General features: G+C 37.3%; 1 protein-coding gene across 5 annotated transcripts in view; it reads right to left on the bottom strand.

Annotated features, from left to right (window-relative positions):
- Positions 1-22262, bottom strand: part of LOC130221583 (adhesion G protein-coupled receptor E5) — a 39595-nt gene extending 17333 nt beyond the window's left edge. For 4 of the 5 annotated variants that reach the window (XR_008836288.1, XR_008836287.1, XR_008836286.1 and 1 more), the window contains exons 1-12: positions 22005-22262; positions 17149-17229; positions 15606-15761; positions 15382-15528; positions 5551-5703; positions 5113-5156; positions 4916-5011; positions 4641-4794; positions 4367-4483; positions 1673-1860; positions 1422-1586; positions 506-700 (exon numbers count right to left, since the gene is read on the bottom strand). Coding sequence is in view for 2 of the 5 variants with exons in the window: in XM_056454127.1 (XP_056310102.1) it covers positions 506-700; positions 1422-1586; positions 1673-1860; positions 4367-4483; positions 4641-4794; positions 4916-5011; positions 5113-5156; positions 5551-5703; positions 15382-15528; positions 15606-15761; positions 17149-17229; positions 22005-22032 (1524 nt within the window). In the remaining 3 variants the exon portion in view is untranslated. The remainder of the gene's footprint in view (positions 1-505; positions 701-1421; positions 1587-1672; positions 1861-4366; positions 4484-4640; positions 4795-4915; positions 5012-5112; positions 5157-5550; positions 5704-15381; positions 15529-15605; positions 15762-17148; positions 17230-22004) is intronic. The other variant, XM_056454128.1, reaches the window with a different exon arrangement.
- Between the last annotated feature and the right edge of the window lie 1746 nt (positions 22263-24008).

A 24008-nucleotide genomic window follows, 5' to 3' on the forward strand; every position in this document is an offset into this window, starting at 1 on the left:
TATTTCATTTTCTCATCAAATCATGACCAATCAAACGCCCACTAGTTTCTGACATGCCCTGCCCACTTCAACATGCATCTTACTTGATGTGCTTGTAATCAACCACTCTCACTGGCAGAGCGGTGAAAACCCCCCCGCTATTGGCTATTTTTTGAAAGGGGAGGGGCTACACTAAAAGTCCCACCCTCTCTTCATGTTTCCTTGAGATTTCGTCAAACATCAAATTAAAAATGCATTCAAAACACTTCATGGGACTTTTAAACTACAAACATGGTGATTGCATGAGACAGCTAAATGGAGGGGCCAAGGTAAAGATGTTTGAATGATTGTTAGATAACATTTAACCTATTCCGGAAATTAGTAGCTTGCGTACTCTTCTGTTACACACTTCATGAAAACATACATACTTTTAAGACGTAGTATAAGTAGGGGAATTTAGGATGATAGTATGTGAATCAGGATGCAGCACCGATCAAGTGAACATGCAGCGGTCACACAAGTTTACCTTATTTTCAGTGCGGGTGATGCCTACGAGGAACACGAAGTATGCGATGAAGAGGCTGATGCACAGGTGCATGTGGATGGTGTTGCGTGTGCTCTGGATGGATCGCACAGCGTAAAATGTGATAATGCAGATGAGGAGGCAGACCAGAGACAGAGACAGTCCCACCCATGAGATCAGACGCAGCTCGTACACGTCCTGGTTAAGAGAGCAATTTAAGATGAATAGATTTAATGTTTAAAGTAACTCATATTGGTTTTAAACAATGAAGGATGAGAAAATAACAGAAGCATCTCTTAAATGTGCAGGCTATGTGTGCAGTGTTTGCTGTTGAAATATATCTAACTATTTGTATTTTTCAAAACATTTACATATGCCCTTTAAATTGATATTGCGCTGCTTTGTTTATTCACATGATGTCCAATATGAACTTGAAACAAGCTGTCATTTCGCAGTTTAAGGAGACAATGAGGACACGGAACAACAACAATCACTCAGTTATGGCATCATTAAAATATGTCTTTGTTTATTGCTAATACATGCACTCTAGTGGTGAAAATTACATACTGCACCTTTGATTTTTATTTTCAGTATTTTTCTTCAAACTTGATTCATTTAGATTTAACAAGTCGAAGCAATTCATTAAAGTTGATCCAAATTTTATTTTTGTTTCAGTCTAATTATCACTTTCTGAATCAAGTAATGATTCATGGTATATAACCATGAATCATTATAGTGGTATATAACCACAAATAATTTGCAACTTGCAGGCCTTTAAATGATTGCATCTAAAAATGCATTCATCTTTCTAGCTAAATCTTGTTTCAGGAACTTGTGGTAAAATATTTTAGTCTCAGAAGTATTACTTCTGTGATGAGATGAAGATTAGAAGTTGTGGGCACAGATGGTTAATACGAACCCCAATGTCATAGAGAGCCATGAGCACAGCGAAGCTGCTGAGGTGAGAACAGGAGCAGAGTGTCTCATCAGCAGTGGACCTCACTGTGGAGCAGTTACGGGTCGACCACGTGCCCCCATCCAAATCATGATCCCAAAACACACAAATGTGATTCATGTTCTCTTTCTGAGGGGAACATACACATAAGTTCATGATGAATCACACTGGTGTAACATTTGTATGTAATACACTACAAACAAATTATTTCATACCTTCAAGTGCGAAAACGTGAAGTTTACTGGTTTCTCCAGGTTGGCTGTGTCTTCATTGCTAACAGTGGCAGTTACTATTTCTGAATTGATTTTGAATGTTTGCTTTTCTTGTGTCTCTAAATGGTTAAAATAGCGGCTGAGTGATTCTTCCAGACCTGTGTAGCTGAGGAGAGCCACTGTTGTAAAGCCTGGTTGATGCAAAAAGACAGAAAACATTTGTATTATATTGTGCTAAACAAATCTTTATTATGTTGGCTTGAAAAAGCAACTGCTCAGAACACCCTAGCAACTGCATAGCAACCACCCAGTACCAACAAAGAACATAGAACAGGGGTGCCCAAACTCCTGGAGGGCTGGTGTCCTGCAACGTTTAGTTCCAACCCCAATCAGACACACCTGGGCTACCTAATCAAGTTCTTACTAGGCTGTCTAGAAACATCCGTGCAGGTGTGTTAAGGACAGTTGGAGCTAAAATCTGCAGTACACAAGACCTCCAGGACAGAGTTTGGCCACCCCTGGCATAGAATCACCAAGAGGTGACACTCAGTTGCTGTTTGGGAAACAGCCACTAGATGCCACTAGTGTCACGCAACGGCCATTTTGGAATGAAAATTTCAAAAGAACAACAGCACGAATAACTAACGTTAGACAGAATGAATAAAAATATTGAATTAAACATGAGTTAAAATATTATATATTCATACACCCCATTAAAATACAACATTTTAAACAAAAAAACTAAATTTCCAAAATGTTAACAAGACTTTAATATAGGAGTTTAATATAATATCTTATATTATAAGATATTTATAAGTTTAACTTATGACATGAGAGTAAGGTAATAACTTAAAATACTTTTTTTTTGTTTTACTTAAATTAGGGTGATGCAAAATGAGTCTACCCCACAACAAAAAGTACTTTATCTAGTAGTTTGTATGGCCTCGATGATTTTTGATAATACTTATACTAATATTTATATAATTACACTAATATAATATGTTAACATAGTTTGTGTATACATCCACACACACACACACACACACGCACACACACGCACGCGCACACGCACGCACACACATACATACATATATATATATTCTCTACCTCATGTTTGGGTAGAGAAAATAACACTAACTTTCCCTCACACTTCATAGCACAGCGTCTTCGTGACTTGATTCAACTGGGATCTGCTACAGTGTTTGTCTTTCTATTTTCCTTTCTACAGTGTTTGTGGGCGTGGCTGGGGGGCTTCAATTTTCCTGGGTCTGCGCGCAACAAATGGTCAGGGCTTGAGTTCTGTATCGACGTTACGCAGACACGGCTAAAGACTCATTACAGCAGTGATTCATTCGAACCACTCAGAGTCGACTCTTTTATAGATGAATCAATGTTTTAAACATGGTGCTTTTTCAGATTTAAGCCTCAGCTGGATATCTCACTTCACATAGAGCTGGTTACACTGCATGGAAGGTCATTTTCAAAAACCCATAATAGTTTATGTTAAGTTGAGGTTCACAGTTAGGGTTGTGTGCTTCTACATCATTGTTATAGGCTTGTTAAGTCTGACATCATGCGACATAGCTTCCAGGTCCAGTGCTCTATCAGACTATATGGAGAGGCTCAACAAATGGTACTAATAAATCTTGACAAAGCACTGTAATACTTTGTAATTGTGATTAAATCATGATCACAATATTTATATATCCATGCCCAATATCAGATGGCCAGAAATTGATTTTTAATAAGTTGTTAAAATATTGGTCTATGTCGCAGGTTCCCAGACTTTTCAAAATAACAATGCCAGTGACTCGCGACCCCCAATATTCTCTGAATGGTTATAAATAGATAAACCTTCTACACAACGCCACACACATACCAATAGGCTCAAGTTTATTCATCGTTTAATTTTGGAGAATGCATCTCAGAGACCATCCTCCATGTTCAGTTGTTGCCTGTATTTATTTTGAATGTACCCGAGTGCCGTATAGGTGTCAGAAAGTTTAATCTGGTGCCATAAAGTCAATGTGCTGCATCTGCTGTTGCTGTCTGTAATATAATGTAATCACCCCAGGGGTCACAAAAAATGTAAAGGCTTTTTATTTGTATGATGTTTTTTAATTCTCATTATTAACATGTTAACAATGTTACTATTGACTACTATTTTGTTCTTCTGTAGGTTATGGATAAAATATGTTAACTAATAGTTTGATAAAATGAATTGATTTTTGGAAATCGCCAAGCGCTAACCCCAACTTTGGGAACCACTGGTCTATGTGATACTAAATTCAGAGACTGTACTGTACACCATGATTTTGTAAGAAAGAAAGACAACTTTAATGTGTGACACAAAAACAGTATTCGATTTGACAACCTAAATTGCAGATAAAATGTACAGTTGGGATTAGGGTTTGGGGTAGGAATTAGAATAGGTTTAGGTGTGGATTACATTTTCAAATAGAAATTATGTTTTAGGATCAACATAAAGGTTAATCCAGGATTGCATCCAACTTGGCAAAATCACACCCACTAAATGGCCTAGCACCTGTCACCAACCACCAATATTACCCTAGAAAAAGAAAAACCTTAACTACTTACTACCTAAGCAACTACCTACCCCCCCCCCCCCAGGAACACATTTAAACTTTATAGTCTAGTTTTTAAATTTACTCAGTAATTACAGTTAACAATTTATACCCATGTCTTCTTTTCCTGTTGCTGTCTTCCAGTGGGAAGTAAATCGTGTGCCATTTGTGGATACCATGAAATGACCGCCAGGTGGAATACGGTCCCTCTCTACCAACAGCTCCACATCTGAAAAGAAAACAAGTAGAAGAAGAAGAAGAAGAAGAAGAAGAAGAAAAAGAAGAAGAAAAACACAGTATGAGTGTAAAAATAGTTTATGTGAAGCATATGAAGTGTGATATTTGTTGAAGCATATGAAGTGTTTTTGTTTTAGTTGGTTTTTTACCAGATCTAGTGGTTGATCTCTTGGTTTGGTTTCTTGACAGCATAGGTCCTATCAGTTTAAGCATGATTTCCACAATATTAAACACCCATGAGGCTTTCTTGTTATCCAACTGATCATTATTATGAAGCAGACCATCTAAAGCACTGAGAAATTTCTATAAAGACATGGGTAAAATCAGACATCGTTGTTTATTCAGATATACTGCAGACAATAAGTACACATCTTTGCATAGCCTGTTGCGATTTTGCAATAAAAATAAGTTTACTGAGTGTCACCTCTAAAAGCTTTCCTCCATCTTGAAATTTATTCTGTTTTAGTGCCTCGCAGCTGCTGTTCATCAAGAAGACAAGTTCTGCCAGCTCTGGATTATCCTACACAGACAACAGAGATCAGTATTCAGGTTGATCTTGAATGACTGTATGTTCTGTATCAATAATTTAGTAAATTGCTAGTCAGTCTAGTCATGCAGTACCTCAAACGCAGCGATCTTCTTTTTAAATGTCTCATAATTAAACTCTAAAAAAAAAGGTCAGATGTTTAATTATTTGGCGAGGGACTGCAGAGGCACAAGGCTCTGTGCGGACGGACACACGCACGCATGCATGCACACGCACGCACGCACACACGGCACAGCAAACATTGACAAGTTTGTCTTGGATCTGTCCATTTATCTATCTATCTATCTATCTATCTATCTATCTATCTATCTATCTATCTATCTATCTATCTATCTATCTATCTATCTATCTATCTATCTATCTATCTATCTATCTATCTATCTATCTATCTATCTATTATATAATAAAATGTAATGGATTGAAAGACTGTTCAATGTAAAATCAGCACTGTTCAATCTGGGTCATGAAACAAATCCAGTTAAGAAGCACTAGAAAAAAAAAAAGTTTCTTACCAACACATTTAACTCCTAGTCCTGCTAAAAATGTCTTGTTTCCACTGCTGGAAATGAAACCAGACTCACATGTGCAGTGGTAATCTCCTTTAGTATTCACACATGTTGCATTAGAGCCACAATCCATGTTTTCATCCCCACATTCATTGATGTCTGAAATGAGACGAACAGATTCAGATGCTGTTTCTGCTGCTGGCCATGTGAAACCGCATGGATTCTAATATGTTCGTTTTAGTTTTAGGCCCATTTAGAAAAAAAACTTATTTGATATATTCAGTGTGGGTCGTATGTAACTGAAAAAGCATCAGTGATGAACAATATCCATTATTGCATTGTTTTTTTTGTTTCTTTCAAGCATAATCAGTACACCAACAGTTCACTTTTAAAAAGGAGATTTAAGCTGGTCATCAAAGAAATCATAAAGATATATATCAAGAAATGTAAATATAGCCATAGTAAATTTAGCCATTTTCCTTCCTGTGTAGCACATATCAGTTATAACCCACCCAAGACCTCAGCAAAATGTGTCATTGAATCTGAAATGAATTGAACATGTGCCTTTTATCTGCCATGTAAACAGACAGATTGTATAATCCCCTACCAATGCAAGTCATACACCATTCAAAAAACAACAGTGGGAAATGTTACAGACACAAACCACCATCTCAGGACTCCTTAATGGTGCAATGGAGGAGTTTTGCATACTGTAATGTAGATTCATGTCATTTTTAAAAGATGTATTCTTGTCATCTAAATAAATTAATAAATAGATTTGTTACTATATCATTACTTAAAGAGCCCATATTATACATGAAATAGGGTCATATTTAGGTTGTAAGGGTCTCCAACAACAGTCTAATATGCATGCAAGGTCAAAAAACACATTGATGGTCTTATAATCTGCATTTATTTTTACCTAATTATCCCAGCGACTCCCATATGAATCGTTCAGCGATTCATTTGTTCCCAAACCCCTCCTCAGCGCGAAGCTAATCTGCGCTGATTGGACCGATGACAGCCTGCTGCGATTGGTCGACACGGACAAGGCTTCAGCGCCAGACAGAGTGAAATGCCCAGCTGCTAATCTACAATATAAAAGTAGTCACAGTGCATACACGCTTCATAGTGGATTTTGGCTGCCAGTGGGTGAATGTAAATACAGACGATGGACTAGAAAATACTGACGACTAACTATTTTATTAAGCAAAAAGTCCAAGAACTGGCGAGGAGGTCACAGTCTTCTTGCTCTTTTCACACACACACGCACACACACACACACACACACACACAGGGCCTGCGCGTCCATAGAGGACCGGCTGAATAGAGAGGGCGCGGCGCTCAGTTATATCCGCGAAAACCCGTGCGTTACACACACGAGGAGACACACACACACACACAGAGGGCCGGCGCGTCCATAAAGGAGCGGCTGAATAGAGAGGGCGCGGCGCGGCGCTCAGTTATATCCGCGAAAACCCGTGCGTTACACACACGAGGAGACACACACACACACACACAGAGGGCCGGTGCGTCCATAAAGGAGCGGCTGAATAGAGAGGGCGCGGCGCTCAGTTATATCCGCGAAAACCCGTGCGTTACACACACGAGGAGACACAAACACACACACACACAGGGCCGGCGCATCCATAGAGGAGCGGCGCTGTTATATCCGCGAATACCCGTGCGTTACACACACGAGGAGACAATAATATTGAGCTGAAATATTTTGAAACTTGACCGTTGCATGTGTGTAAACAGCTGACGATCCGTAATCAAAGCGGCACGCGTCGCGTTTTCAACGTGGCTTTACACACGATATGAGAATATAAAGAGTTAACCTGATACAGCACACGCGGTTACAAGTAACAAAACACAACTAAATACATCATGTGCAAGCTAGAGTAAACGAGGCAACAGTTTTAATCGCACGTACTTACACTGGTGAAATGGGGGTAGAAACTGATCCATGATGCACTGATCCATGTTCTGACAGTCTATACTGATCCTTCCTTTAACAAACTGATGAAGTCTTCTTTGAAAGCATATAGTTTTCAGAAGCACTCAGAACTGCTCAAGGCTGGGCTATATTGCTGATGTTTCATCTTTGATTAGACTGTCCATAATATCCATCTGCACAGCGTGACTTCATTCGACCAGTGTCTGTGTGTGTCTCTGTGTGTGTGTGTGACTTTTTCTGTTAGTGGGCGGGGCCGCAGGTTTCAAATCTCCCGGGTTTGTGCGCCCAACTACTTGTGTTTCGTAGCTGCGTCATCGCGAAACACCTAATGACTCGTTATCAAGACGACTCGTTTGAAGCACTATGAGTCGACTCTTTTATAGATGAATCAATAGTTTTAAACACTGTACACTTACAGATTTAAGCCTTAGCTGGATATTTCACTTCACTTAGAGCTGTGTGACACACTACATGGAAGGGCATTTTCAAAAACCCATAATATGGGCTCTTTAAAATAGTCAGGGGGCGACGCAGTGGCACAGTAGGTAGTGCTGTCGCCTCACAGCAAGAAGGTCGCTGGTTCGAGCCTCGGCTGGTTCAGTTGGCCTTTTTGTGTGGAGTTTGCATGTTCTCTCTGCGTTCACGTGGGTTTCCTCTGGGTGGTCCGGTTTCCCCCACAGTCCAAAGACATGTGGTACAGGTGAATTGGGTAGGCTAAATTTTCCGTAGTGTATGAGTGTGAATGAGTGTGTGGATGTTTCCCAGAGATGGGTTGCAGCTGGAAGGGCATCCGCTGCGTAAAAATGTGCTGGATAAGTTGACGGTTCATTCCGCTGTGGCGACCCCAGATTAATAAAGGGACTAAGCCGAAAAGAAAATGAATGAATGAATAAAAATTGTCAGGATGGAGATAACACATTAGGTATCAAAAATCTGAAGTGATAATGTGACTATATATAATATTTTTATTACAAATGATTGAAAATCAGGAAATGCAGCTCAGTGTAGTAGAAATGGTACTGGTATCTGTATCATTTTTTCCCACAAAAACTGGGATCATTACATTTATTTCTGTCTTTAATTCACAGATATTAATCAAAAAGATGTCAAGAGAAAATGATCACGTTAGATTGCAAGCTATGTTCCACAATAAATTGCCAAACATATCTAAACTCTAATGTGCTCTCACCAACACAATGAACTCCTTGTCCCACAATAAACGTCTCCTTTCCATTGTTGGGAATGTAGCCAGTTCTACATACGCAGGCATAACCTACATTATTATTGACACATCCTGCATTTGGACCACAATTAATGCTGTAATTCACACACTTATCAATATCTGAAATGAGATGAACAGAGAATCAGAAGCTGTTGTTAACATGTTATTCTCTCTCTACTTTGTTCACCTGAAAGGAGGTTATCCGGGTTACAAATGAGTGGAGTGCGCGGGGGCAGAGTTTTTGGGAGAATATTAATTGAAGAGGTCTTGTGTGTGTGAAAGGAGCGAATTAACGGAATAAAGTGTGCTTACTAAATTAACGTTGTGTTTATTCAACTTTACATGGTAGCAGAGGATGGTTGAATGTTGGCAGTCAGTTATAAAGTGCTGCCGAAGTTTGACGAAACAAGGCCGTATGAGTGCTGGAAAAATGAAGTTAATATCTGGTCGCGGATTACCGAACTCGACAAAAGCAAACTAGCCCACACTGTTGCCTTGGGGCTTGAAGGCCGTGCCCGTGAGACAGCGATGGAAATATCTGCGGAGGATTTAGACAGTAATACTGGTATGGCAGCGCTGATGGCTAAGCTGGATGATGTGTTCTTAAAAGAAGAAAAGGATCGCGCGTATGGAGCGTACTCTTATTTTGATGGAATAACTAAGGACAGTTCGATTTCCATGGCGGACTACATAATTGATTTTGAACAGCGATACAATTGGATGAAAAGGTATAATATGACACTTCCTGACGCTGTACTGGCTTTTAAGTTGTTGGACACGGCCTGTCTCGACGACAAAAACAGACAGCTAGCACTGACGGCCTGCACGGAGTTAAAATTTTTATCCATGAAGTCGGCTCTAAAATGGATTTTCGGAGGAAAAGCAGCAGGCTCGTCAAACGGGATACAAGTGAACCAGGATGTGGCGTTTTTCACCGAACAAAGACAACAAAGAATAGGAAAACGGAACGAAATGAGTCAAAGTGGACATTCAAAGCAGCCCTTCCCTGGGATAAGTAGAATAGATAAGTACGGTAGGAGATCTAGATGTGCTATTTGCCAGTCTACATTTCATTGGGCTAAAGACTGTCCTCACAAGAAAACTGAACAAGTTAAAATAATTGAAAATGCAAACATTGAGGAATGTAACATAACATTGTTTACCAAAGCCTCAATATCAGATGCAGATATATTCATGACTGAATCACTGGGATCAGCAATTATTGACACTGTGTGTACCCGTACTGTGTGTGGGGAGAAATGGCTGGAAAACTATATTGATGACCTCACTCAAGATCAAGTAAACCAGCTGATGCAAACAGAAACTCGCAGTTGCAGACCATTTCGTTTTGGATGGGAACTTGGTATATTCCACAAAAAATGTGAAATTACCTGCTAAAATAGGACTGACAAAATGCCTAATCGACACAGAAGTTGTCAAGGTTGACATTCCCCTTCTGCTGAGTAAAATGTCACTGAAGATGGCAGGGACCATTTTGGAAATGGAAAAGGACAGTGCAATGATGTTTAAGCAATCCATTCCTCTTGAATTTACTAGTTCTGGACATTACTGTGTCGATATCAGAGGCAAAGACAATGAAAAAGATCAAACTGAAGAGGAAGTTCTAACAGTGACAGAAAGCATGTCTCTTGAGGAAAAACGTAAAGTCCTTCTGAAACTCCATAAACAGTTTGGTCACGCATCAGCAGAGAGGCTACAGAGGCTCATGCACAGTTCAGGAAATAAGGACAAAGAGTTGTTGTGGGATTGCCCATGGCTTCTGAATATAATGAGACAGTGGCGGTGGATCTGCACGAGTTAGAACCAAGTGTATGGTACCTTCACATCATCGACCACTTCACGCTTTTCAGCACCGGAAGTATTGTTAAAACAAAGAAGTCTTCTGAAATTGTCAACTCCTTCATTCACACTTGGATTAGTGTTCATGGCGCCCCCCCAAAACTGTACAGTGATAATGGAGGAGAATTCAACAACCAAGAGATCAGAGACATGGCTGAAAACTTTAACATCGAAATAAGAACAACAGCTGGATACAGTCCTTGGAGCAATGGACTACTAGAGAGACATAACCAAACACTTACCGAGATCATCCTGAAGGTCAAACGTGAAAACGGATGTGACTGGCACACTGCTCTTGACTGGGCCCTCATGGCTAAGAACAGTATGTTGAATGTACATGGCTACAGTCCATACCAATTAGTGTTTGAACAAAATCCTAACCTTCCTTCTGTTTTAGTTGATAAATTACCTGCTTTAGAAGGTACCACTGTAAGTGCTAAATTAGGAGAACACATTTCTGCTCTACACGCTTCTAGAAAAGCATTCACAGAAGCAGAGTCTTCTGAACGTATAAGAAGGGCACTACGTAAGCAGCTTAGGCCCACAGATGACATGTATGTTTGGTAACATTTACCAAACAGAATAGTGATAGTTTATTGAGAGCCAAAGTTTTAGGCAGAGCCAGTAAAGCCTCTGGAAAATATAAAAACTGGTTTAATCTGCAACATATTACATGATTGGAGTAAAGGGCAAAAGGAGTCAGTGGATATGTCATGTGTTGACAATCTTCACATTGAAGCAACTGATAGTGAGACTGATGTGCTTATTACAAAAGACATTTGATGCTGCTAAACAGGATGAAATAGTTAACTGGTACAAAAACAATGTTTTTAAGGAAGTTGAAGATGCTGTAGTCTTAAAGAAACTCAGAACGGTATTGTGCCCAAAGCTAGACTCGTAGCCAGAGTTTTTGAAGAGCTGTTAAGAGCTGTTCATGAGTTGCAGAAAGATTCTCCAACCTGTGCTTCTGACTGTCTTAGGCTATTATTAGCTGTAATCTGTCAAAACAAGTGGCAAGTCCATTCTATGGACATCAAATCTGCTTTCTTGCAGGGTATACAGCTGTCCAGAGAGATCTATGTCCGCCCCCTCCTGAGGTAGGAAAGGAAAATGTTTCGAAACTAAACAAGTGTGTTTATGGCCTTGCAGATGCATCATTGTATTGGTACAACAAAGTGAAAGAAATCATGTTGAGTACAGGTAGTAAAATGTCTAAAGTAGATCCAGCAGTATTCTGCTGGTTGGATGAACAGTGTAAGGTTACTGGAGTACTCGCATGTCATGTAGGGCAGGCTCACAGAATTTCTCAACTAATGTGATACCCATACTAAAGTCTGCATTACATAATGGACGTGAGGAACATGAACATTTCTGCTATGTAGGAATGGACTTTGTTACTATTAATAGTGTAGTTCATGTACATCAGCATAGTTACATTGAAAAACTACAGTCCATTCAGCTGCAAGCAGCACGTGCAGTGCAGAGGGACGCCTCCCTTAATGAGACTGAAAGAGCAGATTAGGTCAAAAATAGGACAAATACTGTGGGTTGCAAAACAAACCAGTCCAGACATTATGTTTGATGTATGCAGTTTAGCATCAAATATAAGTATGCCACAGGCCAGTCTATTCACGAGAAAAACAAGGTCATTAGAAAGCTTAAATCTAAAAAAAGTGAGTCTCAAGTTTCAACATTTGGTTGATGCTCTGAACTTTGTTGTTTTCAGCGAAGATTCCCTTGGGAATCTCCCAGATGGTGGCACACAAGGGGGTACATTGATCGGTCTCATGGGAGAGGGAGGAAAGTTTTCTCCTCTCTGTTGGCAATCTAAGAAAATTAGACGTGTAGTGAGGAGCACTCTGGCGGGGTAAACTCTGGCCCTGTCAGATGGAATAGATAATGCCATTTTCCTGACTACTCTCTTTTCTGAACTTACTACTGGAAAAGCTGAACTGAATACACCTCCGTTGATCTGTGTGACAGACAATCACTCTCTGTTTGATGCCCTTAAGTCAACAAAACAGGTCTCTGAGAAACGTCTTCGACTGGAAATAAGCAGCATAAAGGAGCTCATGCAGAGTAAAAGGATCAAGAAGGTACTCTGGTCAGACAAAAAAAACTCAACTTGCTGACTGTCTTACAAAAAAAGGGGAATCAGCCCTAATGTTATCGAAAGTACTCAGTGAAGGATTATGGTGCTACTGAAAGCACTAAGTTAAGGGCTAAGGACACTTAAAAATATATATAATAATAATTTATAACATAAAAGAGGGAGAAATTGTTCATTCAAAACCTCTGTATACTTTCATTTATTTTGGTAACAGTAATAATTTTTTTTGTTTAAAGTATAGGGAGATTGTTAACATGTTATTCTCTCTCTAGTTTGTTCACCTGAAAGGAGGTTATCCGGGTTACAAATGAGGGGAGCGCACGGGGGCGGGGTTTTCGGGAGAATGTTGATTGAAGAGGTCTTGTGTGTGTGAAAGGAGCGAATTAACGGAATAAAGTGTGCTTACTAAATAAACGTCGTGTTTATTCAACTTTACAGCTGTTTCTATAGCACATACAGTATGTCACATACATCACATCAAGTTGCCTTAGTATTAATTCAGATTCACTTTTATTTAAGTTCATATTTATTAAAGCACAATTTTCACAGGGGTCACTGAAAACCCTTCACTAAGCACAGACTGTCATATGTTTATCAAGCACCACACGGATTGTATGGATGGTTTTAACTTTCTTTTCACCGTAATCAATACATCTACGTCAAAAAATATGTCAAGAAATTTAAATGTAGCCATAGACAATATAACAATTACAAATGACAGATATTAATAAATTATTTATAAAACTAACGCTGATAATAAAACTAAAACTCATAAAAATAAAGACCTTTAAAATACAACACTATTATTAATATTGAAATGTTTTTTAATGGCTAAGCCGAAAAAGCCTAATTTGGTACTGATTAGGACCATTTTTTTAAAGAGTGTCGTTTAATGACCCGACTATAAATTTAACCTCACTTGTTGCACAGTTACAACCCACCCAAGACCACTGTCAAATGTGTAATTGAATCTGATGTTAAATGAATATGCGCCTTTTGTCTGCCATGTAAACAGACAGATTGTATAATCCAATGTCAATGCAAGGTGTACATCATTGAAAAAGCAACAGTGGGAAATGATGCAGACACCAAACACCATCTCACGACTCCTTAATGGTGCAATGGAGGAGTTTTGCATAGTGAAATGTAAATGCAAATACTTGTTGTTTTTAAAAGATGTACTCTTGTCATCTAAATAAATGGCTTTGTTACTATATCATAACTTAAAATAGTCAGGATGCAGATAACAAGTTAGGTGTCAAAAATCTAAAGTGTTAGTGTGACTATATACAAGTTTTTTTTTATTACAAATAAGGAAATGCAGTCCAGTGCAGTAGAAATAGCCAGCGCATGTATTGGTAGTTTCTGTATCATTTGTATGTACATCAAGCACAGCAGAAAAAACAACCACATGCATTCTATGGATGGCTCAGATCAGTTTAGGCCTCGTTCATATTCATAAATAAATCAGATAGGGGTGGTATATGCCAATTTTGTTTGGTAAGCAGACAGATCAGATGTTTCCCTGTTGTGAGTCGTGTGTAACTGAAAAACAGTGAACTGTCAGATCTACCTGCCATTAAAAAGCAACGACCCTTCTGCTCTGCTTACATTACTGTACTGCCTTTACGAGGTCAAACTTTGGCTTTCAAACTATTTTTTAAACTCTAAATTACTCCAAGACTTTTTTAGCCCATCTGCTAAAACAGAGTTCAATATTTAAGTTTTAGGCAATTTGTCAGGTATCTCCAAAATAAAACACTTTTTGCCTGAAAAGTTACGTAAGACAGTTATGCATGGTTTTATAACTTCATGCTTGGATTACTGTAATTCTCTACTGTATGGCATCTCTAAATCCCAGGTAGCTCAACTTCAAGTGCTTCAGAATTCTGCAGCCAAATTCCTGAAAAACGGTCGCAAATATGATCATGTCACTCATCCTACACTCCCTCCAATGGCTTCTCATCCATTTCAGGATCGAGTTTATAATTTTTCTGTTTGTGTTTAAGTGCCTCCACAATTTGGTGCGTAAACATCAAATCTCCTGCATCCTTATAACCCTCTAAGAAGTTTAAGATCTTGTAATCCCTACTTCAAGGCTGAAACTCTGATGGGGTGGGGTGGGGGTGGGGGGTGTACTCGAATGATTCGCCTGTAAAACTCAGAATGGCCACCTCTACCTGTTTTTAAATCTCTTCTTTAAACTCACTTGTTCTTTTAGTATTTTCTTCAACTCTTATTGTTTTATTTTGCATTTTATGCACAGCACTTTTATGTACAGCACTTTGGCCCTATCTGTTGTGCTCTATAAATTTAATAAACTTAAACTTAAGACAAATTATGTCCATTACATATTGTATGTGTGTGTAATGTGTTTTATTTTTTACTTTCTTTTTGCCGTAATCAATACATCTACTGTTTTGCCAATAACAGATATCAAGTGAGTAACATTAAAACACAAAATGTAAGCTGGTCATCAAAAACCTGCAAATTTAACGCAACCATAGATGATTGTTTTGTGCTATTATTTATTGAAAACCATTAAAAACGTACATCAAACTAAAAATCTAAGAATTTCAAGAGATATTTTAAATCCATATACCTCTTGAGTAAAAATAAATATTAGTATGTCATGAATTGATTCACTGTTCAATGTAAAATATGGATCATAAAAAAAATTCTTACCATCACACTGAACTCCTAGTCCTGCTAAAAATGTATTGTTTACACTGCTGGAAATGAAGCCAGATTCACATGTGCAATAATAACCTCCTCCAGTATTCACACATGTTGCATTAGAGCCACAATCAGTCTCTACACATTCATTGATGTCTGAAATGAGACGAACAGATTCAGATGCTGTTTCTGCTGCTGGTCATGTGAAATGTAGCATGCCAATCTTTCTTTACCTTTGCACTGAATCCCATCTGCTTGTGTGAAATTAACAGTTGGTTTAGTACCCTCTGGTATGAACCCTTTGTGACACTGACAGTAGTAGCTACCAACAGTGTTGAAGCAGCTTGCATTTCCTCCACAAATGAGTTTCTGCTCACACTCATCTTCATCTACAGCAATGACAGAAAATGTGTGAATAATCATGCACTTTTTATTTAAAACTCATCAGTGAGTGATGTTTCAGTACATAATTCTTTACTATAAGTTCTACATTGCAGCTATGTTATTTACCGTACAATATACTTCTACATTATCTTAATTATATATATATATATATATATATATATATATATATATATATATATATATATATATATAGACAAAAACTATTTAAATTCAAAACTATTTAAATTCAAAATATAATTGTTTATTAGAATTTTTGTTTAACTTGTAACACAGACTTCTTCATGTAAACAACATGCCCACAATAAACCATCAAGATCCTGTCTTGACAGCCATATTTATTACAGAAATTAAAACACAGGCATGTTAATGCCATTTGAGTTTCAAAACAATCAATGCCAATAAAAAAAAAAAAAATATTTCCATGTTGGATACTAAGTGGACTGCAAAAAAATGCCAAAATACAGGCATTGCAAATATGGAAGTTGGAAAATTATAATAATAATAAAGTATTGAATACAAACAATTGTACTTATTGTAAAGTTGTATTGATGAGTTGAGAACATTAATTATAAAGTAGAAACAATTTTGCTTAGTCCTCCTTTACATTCATCTAGCAGCTAAAACAGTCCAGTCTGTTGACATTATCGGGGGATAATGTGGACCTTTTCTTTTGAATGATGTGAGCTGAGAGTGCAACGCAATCTCACGGCAATTCGTAATTGAACACATGTCGACCACAACAGGAATTAAAAAAAACCTGCAACTGCGTCAATTGCATGAATTTTTTCACGCGTTAAATATTTCAAATTAATCGCATGCGTTAACGCATTAATTTTGACAGCACTAATATATATATATATATATATATATATATATATATATATATATATATATATATATATATATTTTTTTTTTTTTTTCGATAATGTGTAACTATACAAGTACAATTCACAAGTACAATCCAAATTTCTTAAACAGGCTCTTATGGTCTATACTAAAGGGAACTTCTTGTTATGATTGATTTGTTATTGTTATTTTTGTCTTTCAAATAAATTTTATGAGAACAGAGCACTTTTTGCTTGTCTTATATGTTTGTATTTGTCTTAAATGTGATTTTTTAGTGTTGCCAATTTGGCCAGGATCTCTCCTGGATCTCAGAATCTCTCTTGGAAGAAGAGATTCTGTATCTTAGTGGGACTATCCAGGTAAAATAATGATAAATAATTTTTTTGATAATTTGTTTATGTACAATCCAAGTAAAACCCTGTTGAGCTCCAACATTGCTCAAAGCCCTTAAAAGAGAGATATAGTAGTCAGAAAATATTAACGAAGATTTTCAGGAATGTATTATGGCTGAGCCTTTTTTCATACCTATACACTTTCCTTTTTGTTTTTTATAACCAATCGAGCAGTCCTGCATGATGATGTCCTCTATCAGTACAAACAGAAGACCTGTAAGCACAAATAGAGAGTACACGTCATTGCATCTTTATGCACATAAATCTGTGTTCAATTTCAATTCAACGTTCACTCATCAAGTAGTTCTGAAATCATAAACAGTGGCTCCATTGAGCATTCAGACAGCATGCATGTTAAATCAAGTCATGCTTTGCCTCATTCTAATCTTATAAATAAGACACTCTGCAAAAAACAAAACAAAAAAAAAAACTTGATTTAATCACCCATCACTGCTACACGTCTGCTAGGAATAACAGCATTCAAGAACATTGGACTAAACCTGGAAGACACATCAATGAAAAGAATAATTGTATTCAGCCATTTCTGTTTCCACTCATTGTTCATGACGTTTGCGTTGCGATGACAGCCAGGAGTCAGGAAGTGTGTGTGTGTGTGTGTGTGTGTATGTGTGTGTGTCTCCAGAGCTCTGCAGTACAGATGTAACATACAGAGTTGGCTTAGAGAACCAGCAGTCACTCCGTCACACACTCTGACCACAGGCTGGGTCACACAGATGACTGTTGACAGTGGAACAATATTTTTCACAACCACATGTACTGTTAGCTAAGGCGTGGTCTTGCTTATCATTGTGTAAGAACCAGACAAACAATTATTTTTGGACTATGTTTGTCCTCTTTTCAGTTTAACTGTAAGGTTTATGTATGGTTTTTCTTCTCTTGACAGATTTTTTTTTCAATTTTTACTGTCACTGTTCTGTCATCCTGGGCCTCTCAGCTGTGTGGACACATGAAAACACCTTGGATTTCCTGTCCTGATTTGGTTTCCGCCAATATTTTTCCATTGTCAAATACAGTTAAAGTCAGAATTATTAGCCCTCCTGAAATATTAGCCCCCCTGGATATTTCCCCCCAATTTCTGTTTAACAGAAAGAAAAGTTTTTTTTCACCACATTTCTAAACAAAATAGTTTTAACTAATTTCTAATAACTGATTTCTTTTAGCTTTGACATGATGACAGTAAATAATATTTTACTAAATGTTTTTCAAGACACTTCTATACAGCTTCAAGAAAAATTTAAAGGGTCAACTAGATTAATCAAGGTAATTTGGCAAGTCATTTTATAATGATTTTATTTTGACAATCAAAATATATATATATATATAAATATATTGGTTAAGGGGGCTAATAATATTAACCCTAAAATGTTTTTTTAATTTTTTATTAGAAACTGCTTTTATTCTAGCCAAAATAAAATATATAAGACTTTCTCCAGAAGAAATAATACTATGGGAAATACTGTTCTGTTAAACAGAAATTGGGAATTATTTGAAGAAGAAAAAAAAACAATTCACAGGAGGGCTAATAATTTTGGCTTCACTGTACTTTAACGAGGTAATTCACAGAAAATTAGAATACGTTGGTGAAATATCTCAAAAAGCTCCATATAATTTGAGGTCAATGATAATTAGAAATGGTATAGTTTCTTCAAAATATCCAAGTTTCTTCAAAATTCTTCAAAATATCTTATTTTGTGCTTTACAGAACAAGTTGTATTGGCTTGGATTGGCATGAAGGTCAGTAAATCAAAATAACATTTTTGACTGAGCTGACTTAACTTCAAACTAAACGACACACTTTCTCACGCATCATAGTTATACTGCATTGTATACATTGTAAAAATATTTTAACTTTAAACTAAGTTAACATCAAACTAAACGACATACAGTCTCACTCATCATAGTTATACAGCATTGCATACATTGTAAAAATATTTTTATGTCTCAGAGAGGTTATCAGAGTATTTTTTTCATTTAATTTTATGAGTGAAAATGTCTGGTATTTGTACAGTACATCATTTTCCCAGTGCACTGAGGTCACAAAGTGTATTGCGATTTTAGTGTGTCTGTATTTCATTCTCTGCAAATTTCATAAAGAGTCTTTGCTATCTGGAATAGGGCTGCCAATTGATTAATTTTTTTTTATTGAATTAATTACACAATGTAGCTAAAGGATTACACATTACATTTGACTGAGAATTAATCCCAAGAAAAAAAAACTTAATTTTAATGGAACTATTGTGTTGAAAAGAATAGACAAATAGAAAAGCATCAAGATGACATTTTCAAAAAGTAGCTTTAGAAAGAGATAATTTGATTCAATATATAATTTATGATGTAACATTTTTCAACAGCCATGCTTTTTATGTTTTCTAACAGCAGAAGTTGTATTTAAATTGATATTTAAATGTAAAGCTAAATGTAAATGTAATAGCTGTTTGCTACATTCTTCAAAATATTTTTTTATGTTTTGCAATAAAAAGACAAAGCAAGAAAGAAAGCAAGAAAGAAAGCAAGAAAGAAATTCACACAGGTTTTAAATGACTCAAAAATGATTTATTTACTATTATTATTTAGAAAATACAAATTCATTTTCTTTTCGGCTTAGTCCCTTTATTAATCTGAGGTTGCCACAGCGGAATGAACCACCAACTTATCCAGCATATGTTTTACGCAGCGGATGCCCGTCCAGCCACAACCCTTGTATGCGAGGACAAGCTGGATTTCACAAAAACCTCCAGAGGTAAAGACTTTATGGAAGGATGTTGTTTTTATATCCATGCACAAAATAACAATCTTTTACATTTGAATCCTTTGATTTTGCATATTTAAAGATGTTTGTGTGTTGCTGCACATCTCTGTGTCTGTAATAAGCAATGTACATGCGTTTGTCATGTCACTAACATGCTTTATTAAATAAACAAATAATTAAATAAATTAATGTATAAATAAAAACCACACCCTTAGCTTTAGACTAGTGCGGCCTATTTCAGGTGCCTCAAAATAGCACAGCAACATGACCTGATTATGTATTTTAACACTTTACTGCGGAGGTGTGTGCATTCTCAGTAGCCATATCTGTATATAAGCATGTAGCCGCTACTCTAAAACTAGAAAACTAGTTCCTGTTTATTAAGCAGCAATACACTTTTGTCACAGGCGCAGACTCACAGACGCATCATTGTATTTTGTATGATTCCTTACACTGGTTATCTCTATATCAAAGGAGAAAATTACATTTGTACTTATTTACTTTAAAGGCTCTCTTAGGTAAACTACCATCCTATCTTTCTAATTTTCTAACATTTCACATAAGTAACCAACACACTAGATCTGGTTCCTGTATTCGTTTAACAGTCCCAAGGGTATTGTCAGAACTTGGCAAACATGCTTTTTCCTTTTATGCTCCTAGGGCTTGGAATGACCTGCAAATTCAGCTCAATCTTGCCTCACTTCCGACTCTGAGTACTTTTATACATCTTCTGTACATTATCTTAAAGGATACTTGTAATTGTTTTTATGATCTGATCTTTTTATGAATGGTGTAATTTTGTGGTATTGTTTTTTGTCATTTTTATATGAAACTTTATGTGCTGTCTGCCATCTTCACCAGGTCTCACTGGAAGAAGAGACAGTCCTATTTCAATGTGATCCACTGGCTAAATAAATAAATAAAGGAAATCGATGGGGCCCAATTAGTCATTTATTACTTCAAAAACAACAAAAAAGGACTGATTTTTTCAGCATTGTGGCTTCATTGTTAATATTCATTCATTTTCCTTTGGCTTAGTCCCTTATTTATCAGAGGTTGCCACAGCGGAATGAACAGCCAACTATTCCGACCTATGTTTTACAGAGCGGATGCCCTTCCAGCCGCAACAGAGTTCTAAGAAACACCCAAACACTCTCACATTCACACACACACACACACACACACACGCACACGCACACACACACACACACACACACACACACACACACACACACACACACACACACACACACATTTAGTTCATCCAATTCATTTATACTGCATGTCTTTGGACTGTGGGGGAAGCCGGAGCACCCAGAGGAAACCCACGCACAAGCTCCATACAGAAATGCCAACTGGCCCAGCCGGGACTCAAACCAGCAACCTTTTTGCTGTGAGGCGACAGTGCTAATGACTGAGCCACCATGCCAACTACATAGTTAATATTTTCATCATTACAAGAGAATATTGCGCCATAAATATATAAGATTACTAACTAATATGTACATACTGACCAGTTGTACAATAATTATCACATTCACACTCTTGCTATTTAAGACAAACCTGCACTCATGTGATCTAATAACTACTGTAATATTGCCTAACTATCATATGATACAAATATACAACAAGAACTCATACAGCGCAACTTTTTCAACAGTATCTTGGATCTAACTGCCATATACTGTAACAGCATTTTATAAGCTGTCACACAGTTTCTCTCCTCCACCATTTTAGTCTCCAGTCAGTATGTATGAAATGACTTACACATGTATGGGAGAAGGCTGAGTGTGTTAATTACGTTAAAATATAACACATACACTTCTTTGTCTAATTAATAAAAATTTATTCATTAAATCTTCAGTCTCCTCTCCAAAATCATGTCCTAATGCTGAAATCCACCATACTTTCACTTCACTTAAACATCTTGAAACTATAAGAACCCAAGAGGCAAATCAATGTTGTGTTTGTTCTCCATTCATCAGTCGCATGCAGCTGGTGATTTCCAGAGTCCCTAATTCAGACCAAAACCACCCCATTGTGACATCAGATTTTCCTATCTGTGGCAGTTTCCTCTAATGTTTCTCTATTTTTAAAACGGCAGCCGTTTCACAGTGGTTGGCAGGGAAATATCAGAGTTAGCGAAACCACATAAACATCTGTCTAAACATTCATCAGTGGAAACTTTCAATCCTGAAAAGATGTGAATCGGGACTCACCCAGAGTAAGCAGATATGTGCGCCTCATGGTCAAAGAGTGACGGAGACTTGTGGATTAAAAAGTAAACAATAAAGACGTTTTGATCCAGAGCATTCCCATACAAAAAAAAAGTATGTGTGGGTTTCCAGAAGTTGTCTTTCTTCAAACACGTCTCCAGATGTATTCTGTGTTGATACAAGGAGATTAGAGTCACTCCTCACTTCATCTACTATAGGTGAAAATGTTTATTGAACTTGAGATGAGGCTAAGTCTGAATGCTGAAAAAGCATGAAGTGCCTGAAAGAGTTTTGTTAGTGCGGCCCAGCCCCCTTACACTGAGGGAGGGACGGTGGAAAAAAAAGCTGGCAGCTGATGTGTTAAGACAAAAAAAGGGGGTTTGTGATGTCAGTGTAGTGTTACATAACTTCTTTGGATCTTAATCTATTCATAGAATCTTGTATGAAAAAAAATTGCTAAAGTCTTTTTTGCATCTGAACACATTTCAGTTAATAATATCATTAATATCACACAAATATAATTCTGGTAATATTGCAAAAATAAAGTTCCTGATGCTTATTTTAGATCTTTAGTAGAATTCAAACAAATAAATGAAGGGTTATTAGTATGTTTGAAATGTTATTTACAGTAGTTGCTAAATACGACCTTGCTTTTTTGTTTTTATTACTTTAATAATATTTTAAAAAAACTAAAAACAAGCTTAACTCACTGTACATGCATTTCAAACCGTTTAAGACAAGTAAACAGTCAGATATAACTGCCAGAGGTAAACATTTTCACTTCTAAAAATTATGATATCTGTGTCATTCTACAGAAAAATGGACTTTTTGTTAGGCAAAATGTCTAAGGGCCCTATCATACACCCAGCGCAATAAGGCGCAAGACATGTTTGCCCTGATGTGTTGCTTCTTTCAGACCAGCAATCTTAATTTTCCCGTTTTGTGCCACGTTGTTTAAATAGCAAATACATTTGCGCCACTTTGTAGACTCATCGGTGTTCCGGTCTAGAAAGGTGTGTTAAGGTGCATTGTTGGCATGTTGCTATTTTGAGGAATTAAAATAGACTGAAAGCAGGTCTAAAGCCCAGCACAGATCGTATTAGTTGTGCGTCTCGCTTACAATAAAAACTGAATTTAGAAATAGTTTTGAAATAAATCTTTGAGCTAAACAAACAAAACGAATTGTGTAGGCTAATGGATGTCTTCAGTGGACTCAAAAGAGAGAAAGTAAATGCCGATTGGAGGAGGCTCATTCTTTATCCTCGCGCTGCAGACAGTCTGTTTAACTGTTTCCTCGCTAGTGAAGCGCTCAGTTTTTCCACTTACAAAGTCCGCCATGTAAATAGCAAATGTCTCCCATTCCCCTTTTAAAGGGAATGGAAGATGAGACTGATTTATTCTCAAAACACACCCATAACTCATTAAGAGAACAACCACAACCCTATTAGACCATGTGCCGTGGCGCAGAGCCTATTTTTCCATCCTTAATATAGCAAAAGTGGATTCAGACACGCCCTTAATGCTTTTGCGCTTGTGCTATAGATTTTGCGCCTAGATTGTTGAAATGAAGCCCTAAAAGAGCACTTCTTTTTTAATATTTCAACTTAGGACACATTAATCCGTTACCAAAAACCTGAAGGGCAGCTAAATGATTTAAAAATATTTTTGAATATTTATTTACAGTTTGGGGCGTCAAGGTGACGCAGTGGGTAGCACGATTGCTTTACAGCAGGAAGGTTGCTGGTTCGAGCCCCGGTTGGGTCAGTTGGCATTTATGTGTGGAGTTTGCTTGTTCTCCCCGTGTTGGCATGTTCACAGTGACATGACAGTTCAAAGACATGCGCTATAGGTGAATTGAATAAACTAAATTGGCCATAGTGTATGTTTGTGAATGCAAGAGTGTATGATGTCCCAGTGATGGGTTTCAGCTGGGAGGGCATCCGCTGCATTAAACATATGCTGGATAAGTTGGCGGTTCATTCCGCTGTGACGACCTCTGATTAATAA

The sequence above is a fragment of the Danio aesculapii genome, chromosome 3 (assembly GCF_903798145.1).
Source record: "Danio aesculapii chromosome 3, fDanAes4.1, whole genome shotgun sequence".
NCBI classification, from domain to species: domain Eukaryota; kingdom Metazoa; phylum Chordata; class Actinopteri; order Cypriniformes; family Danionidae; genus Danio; species Danio aesculapii.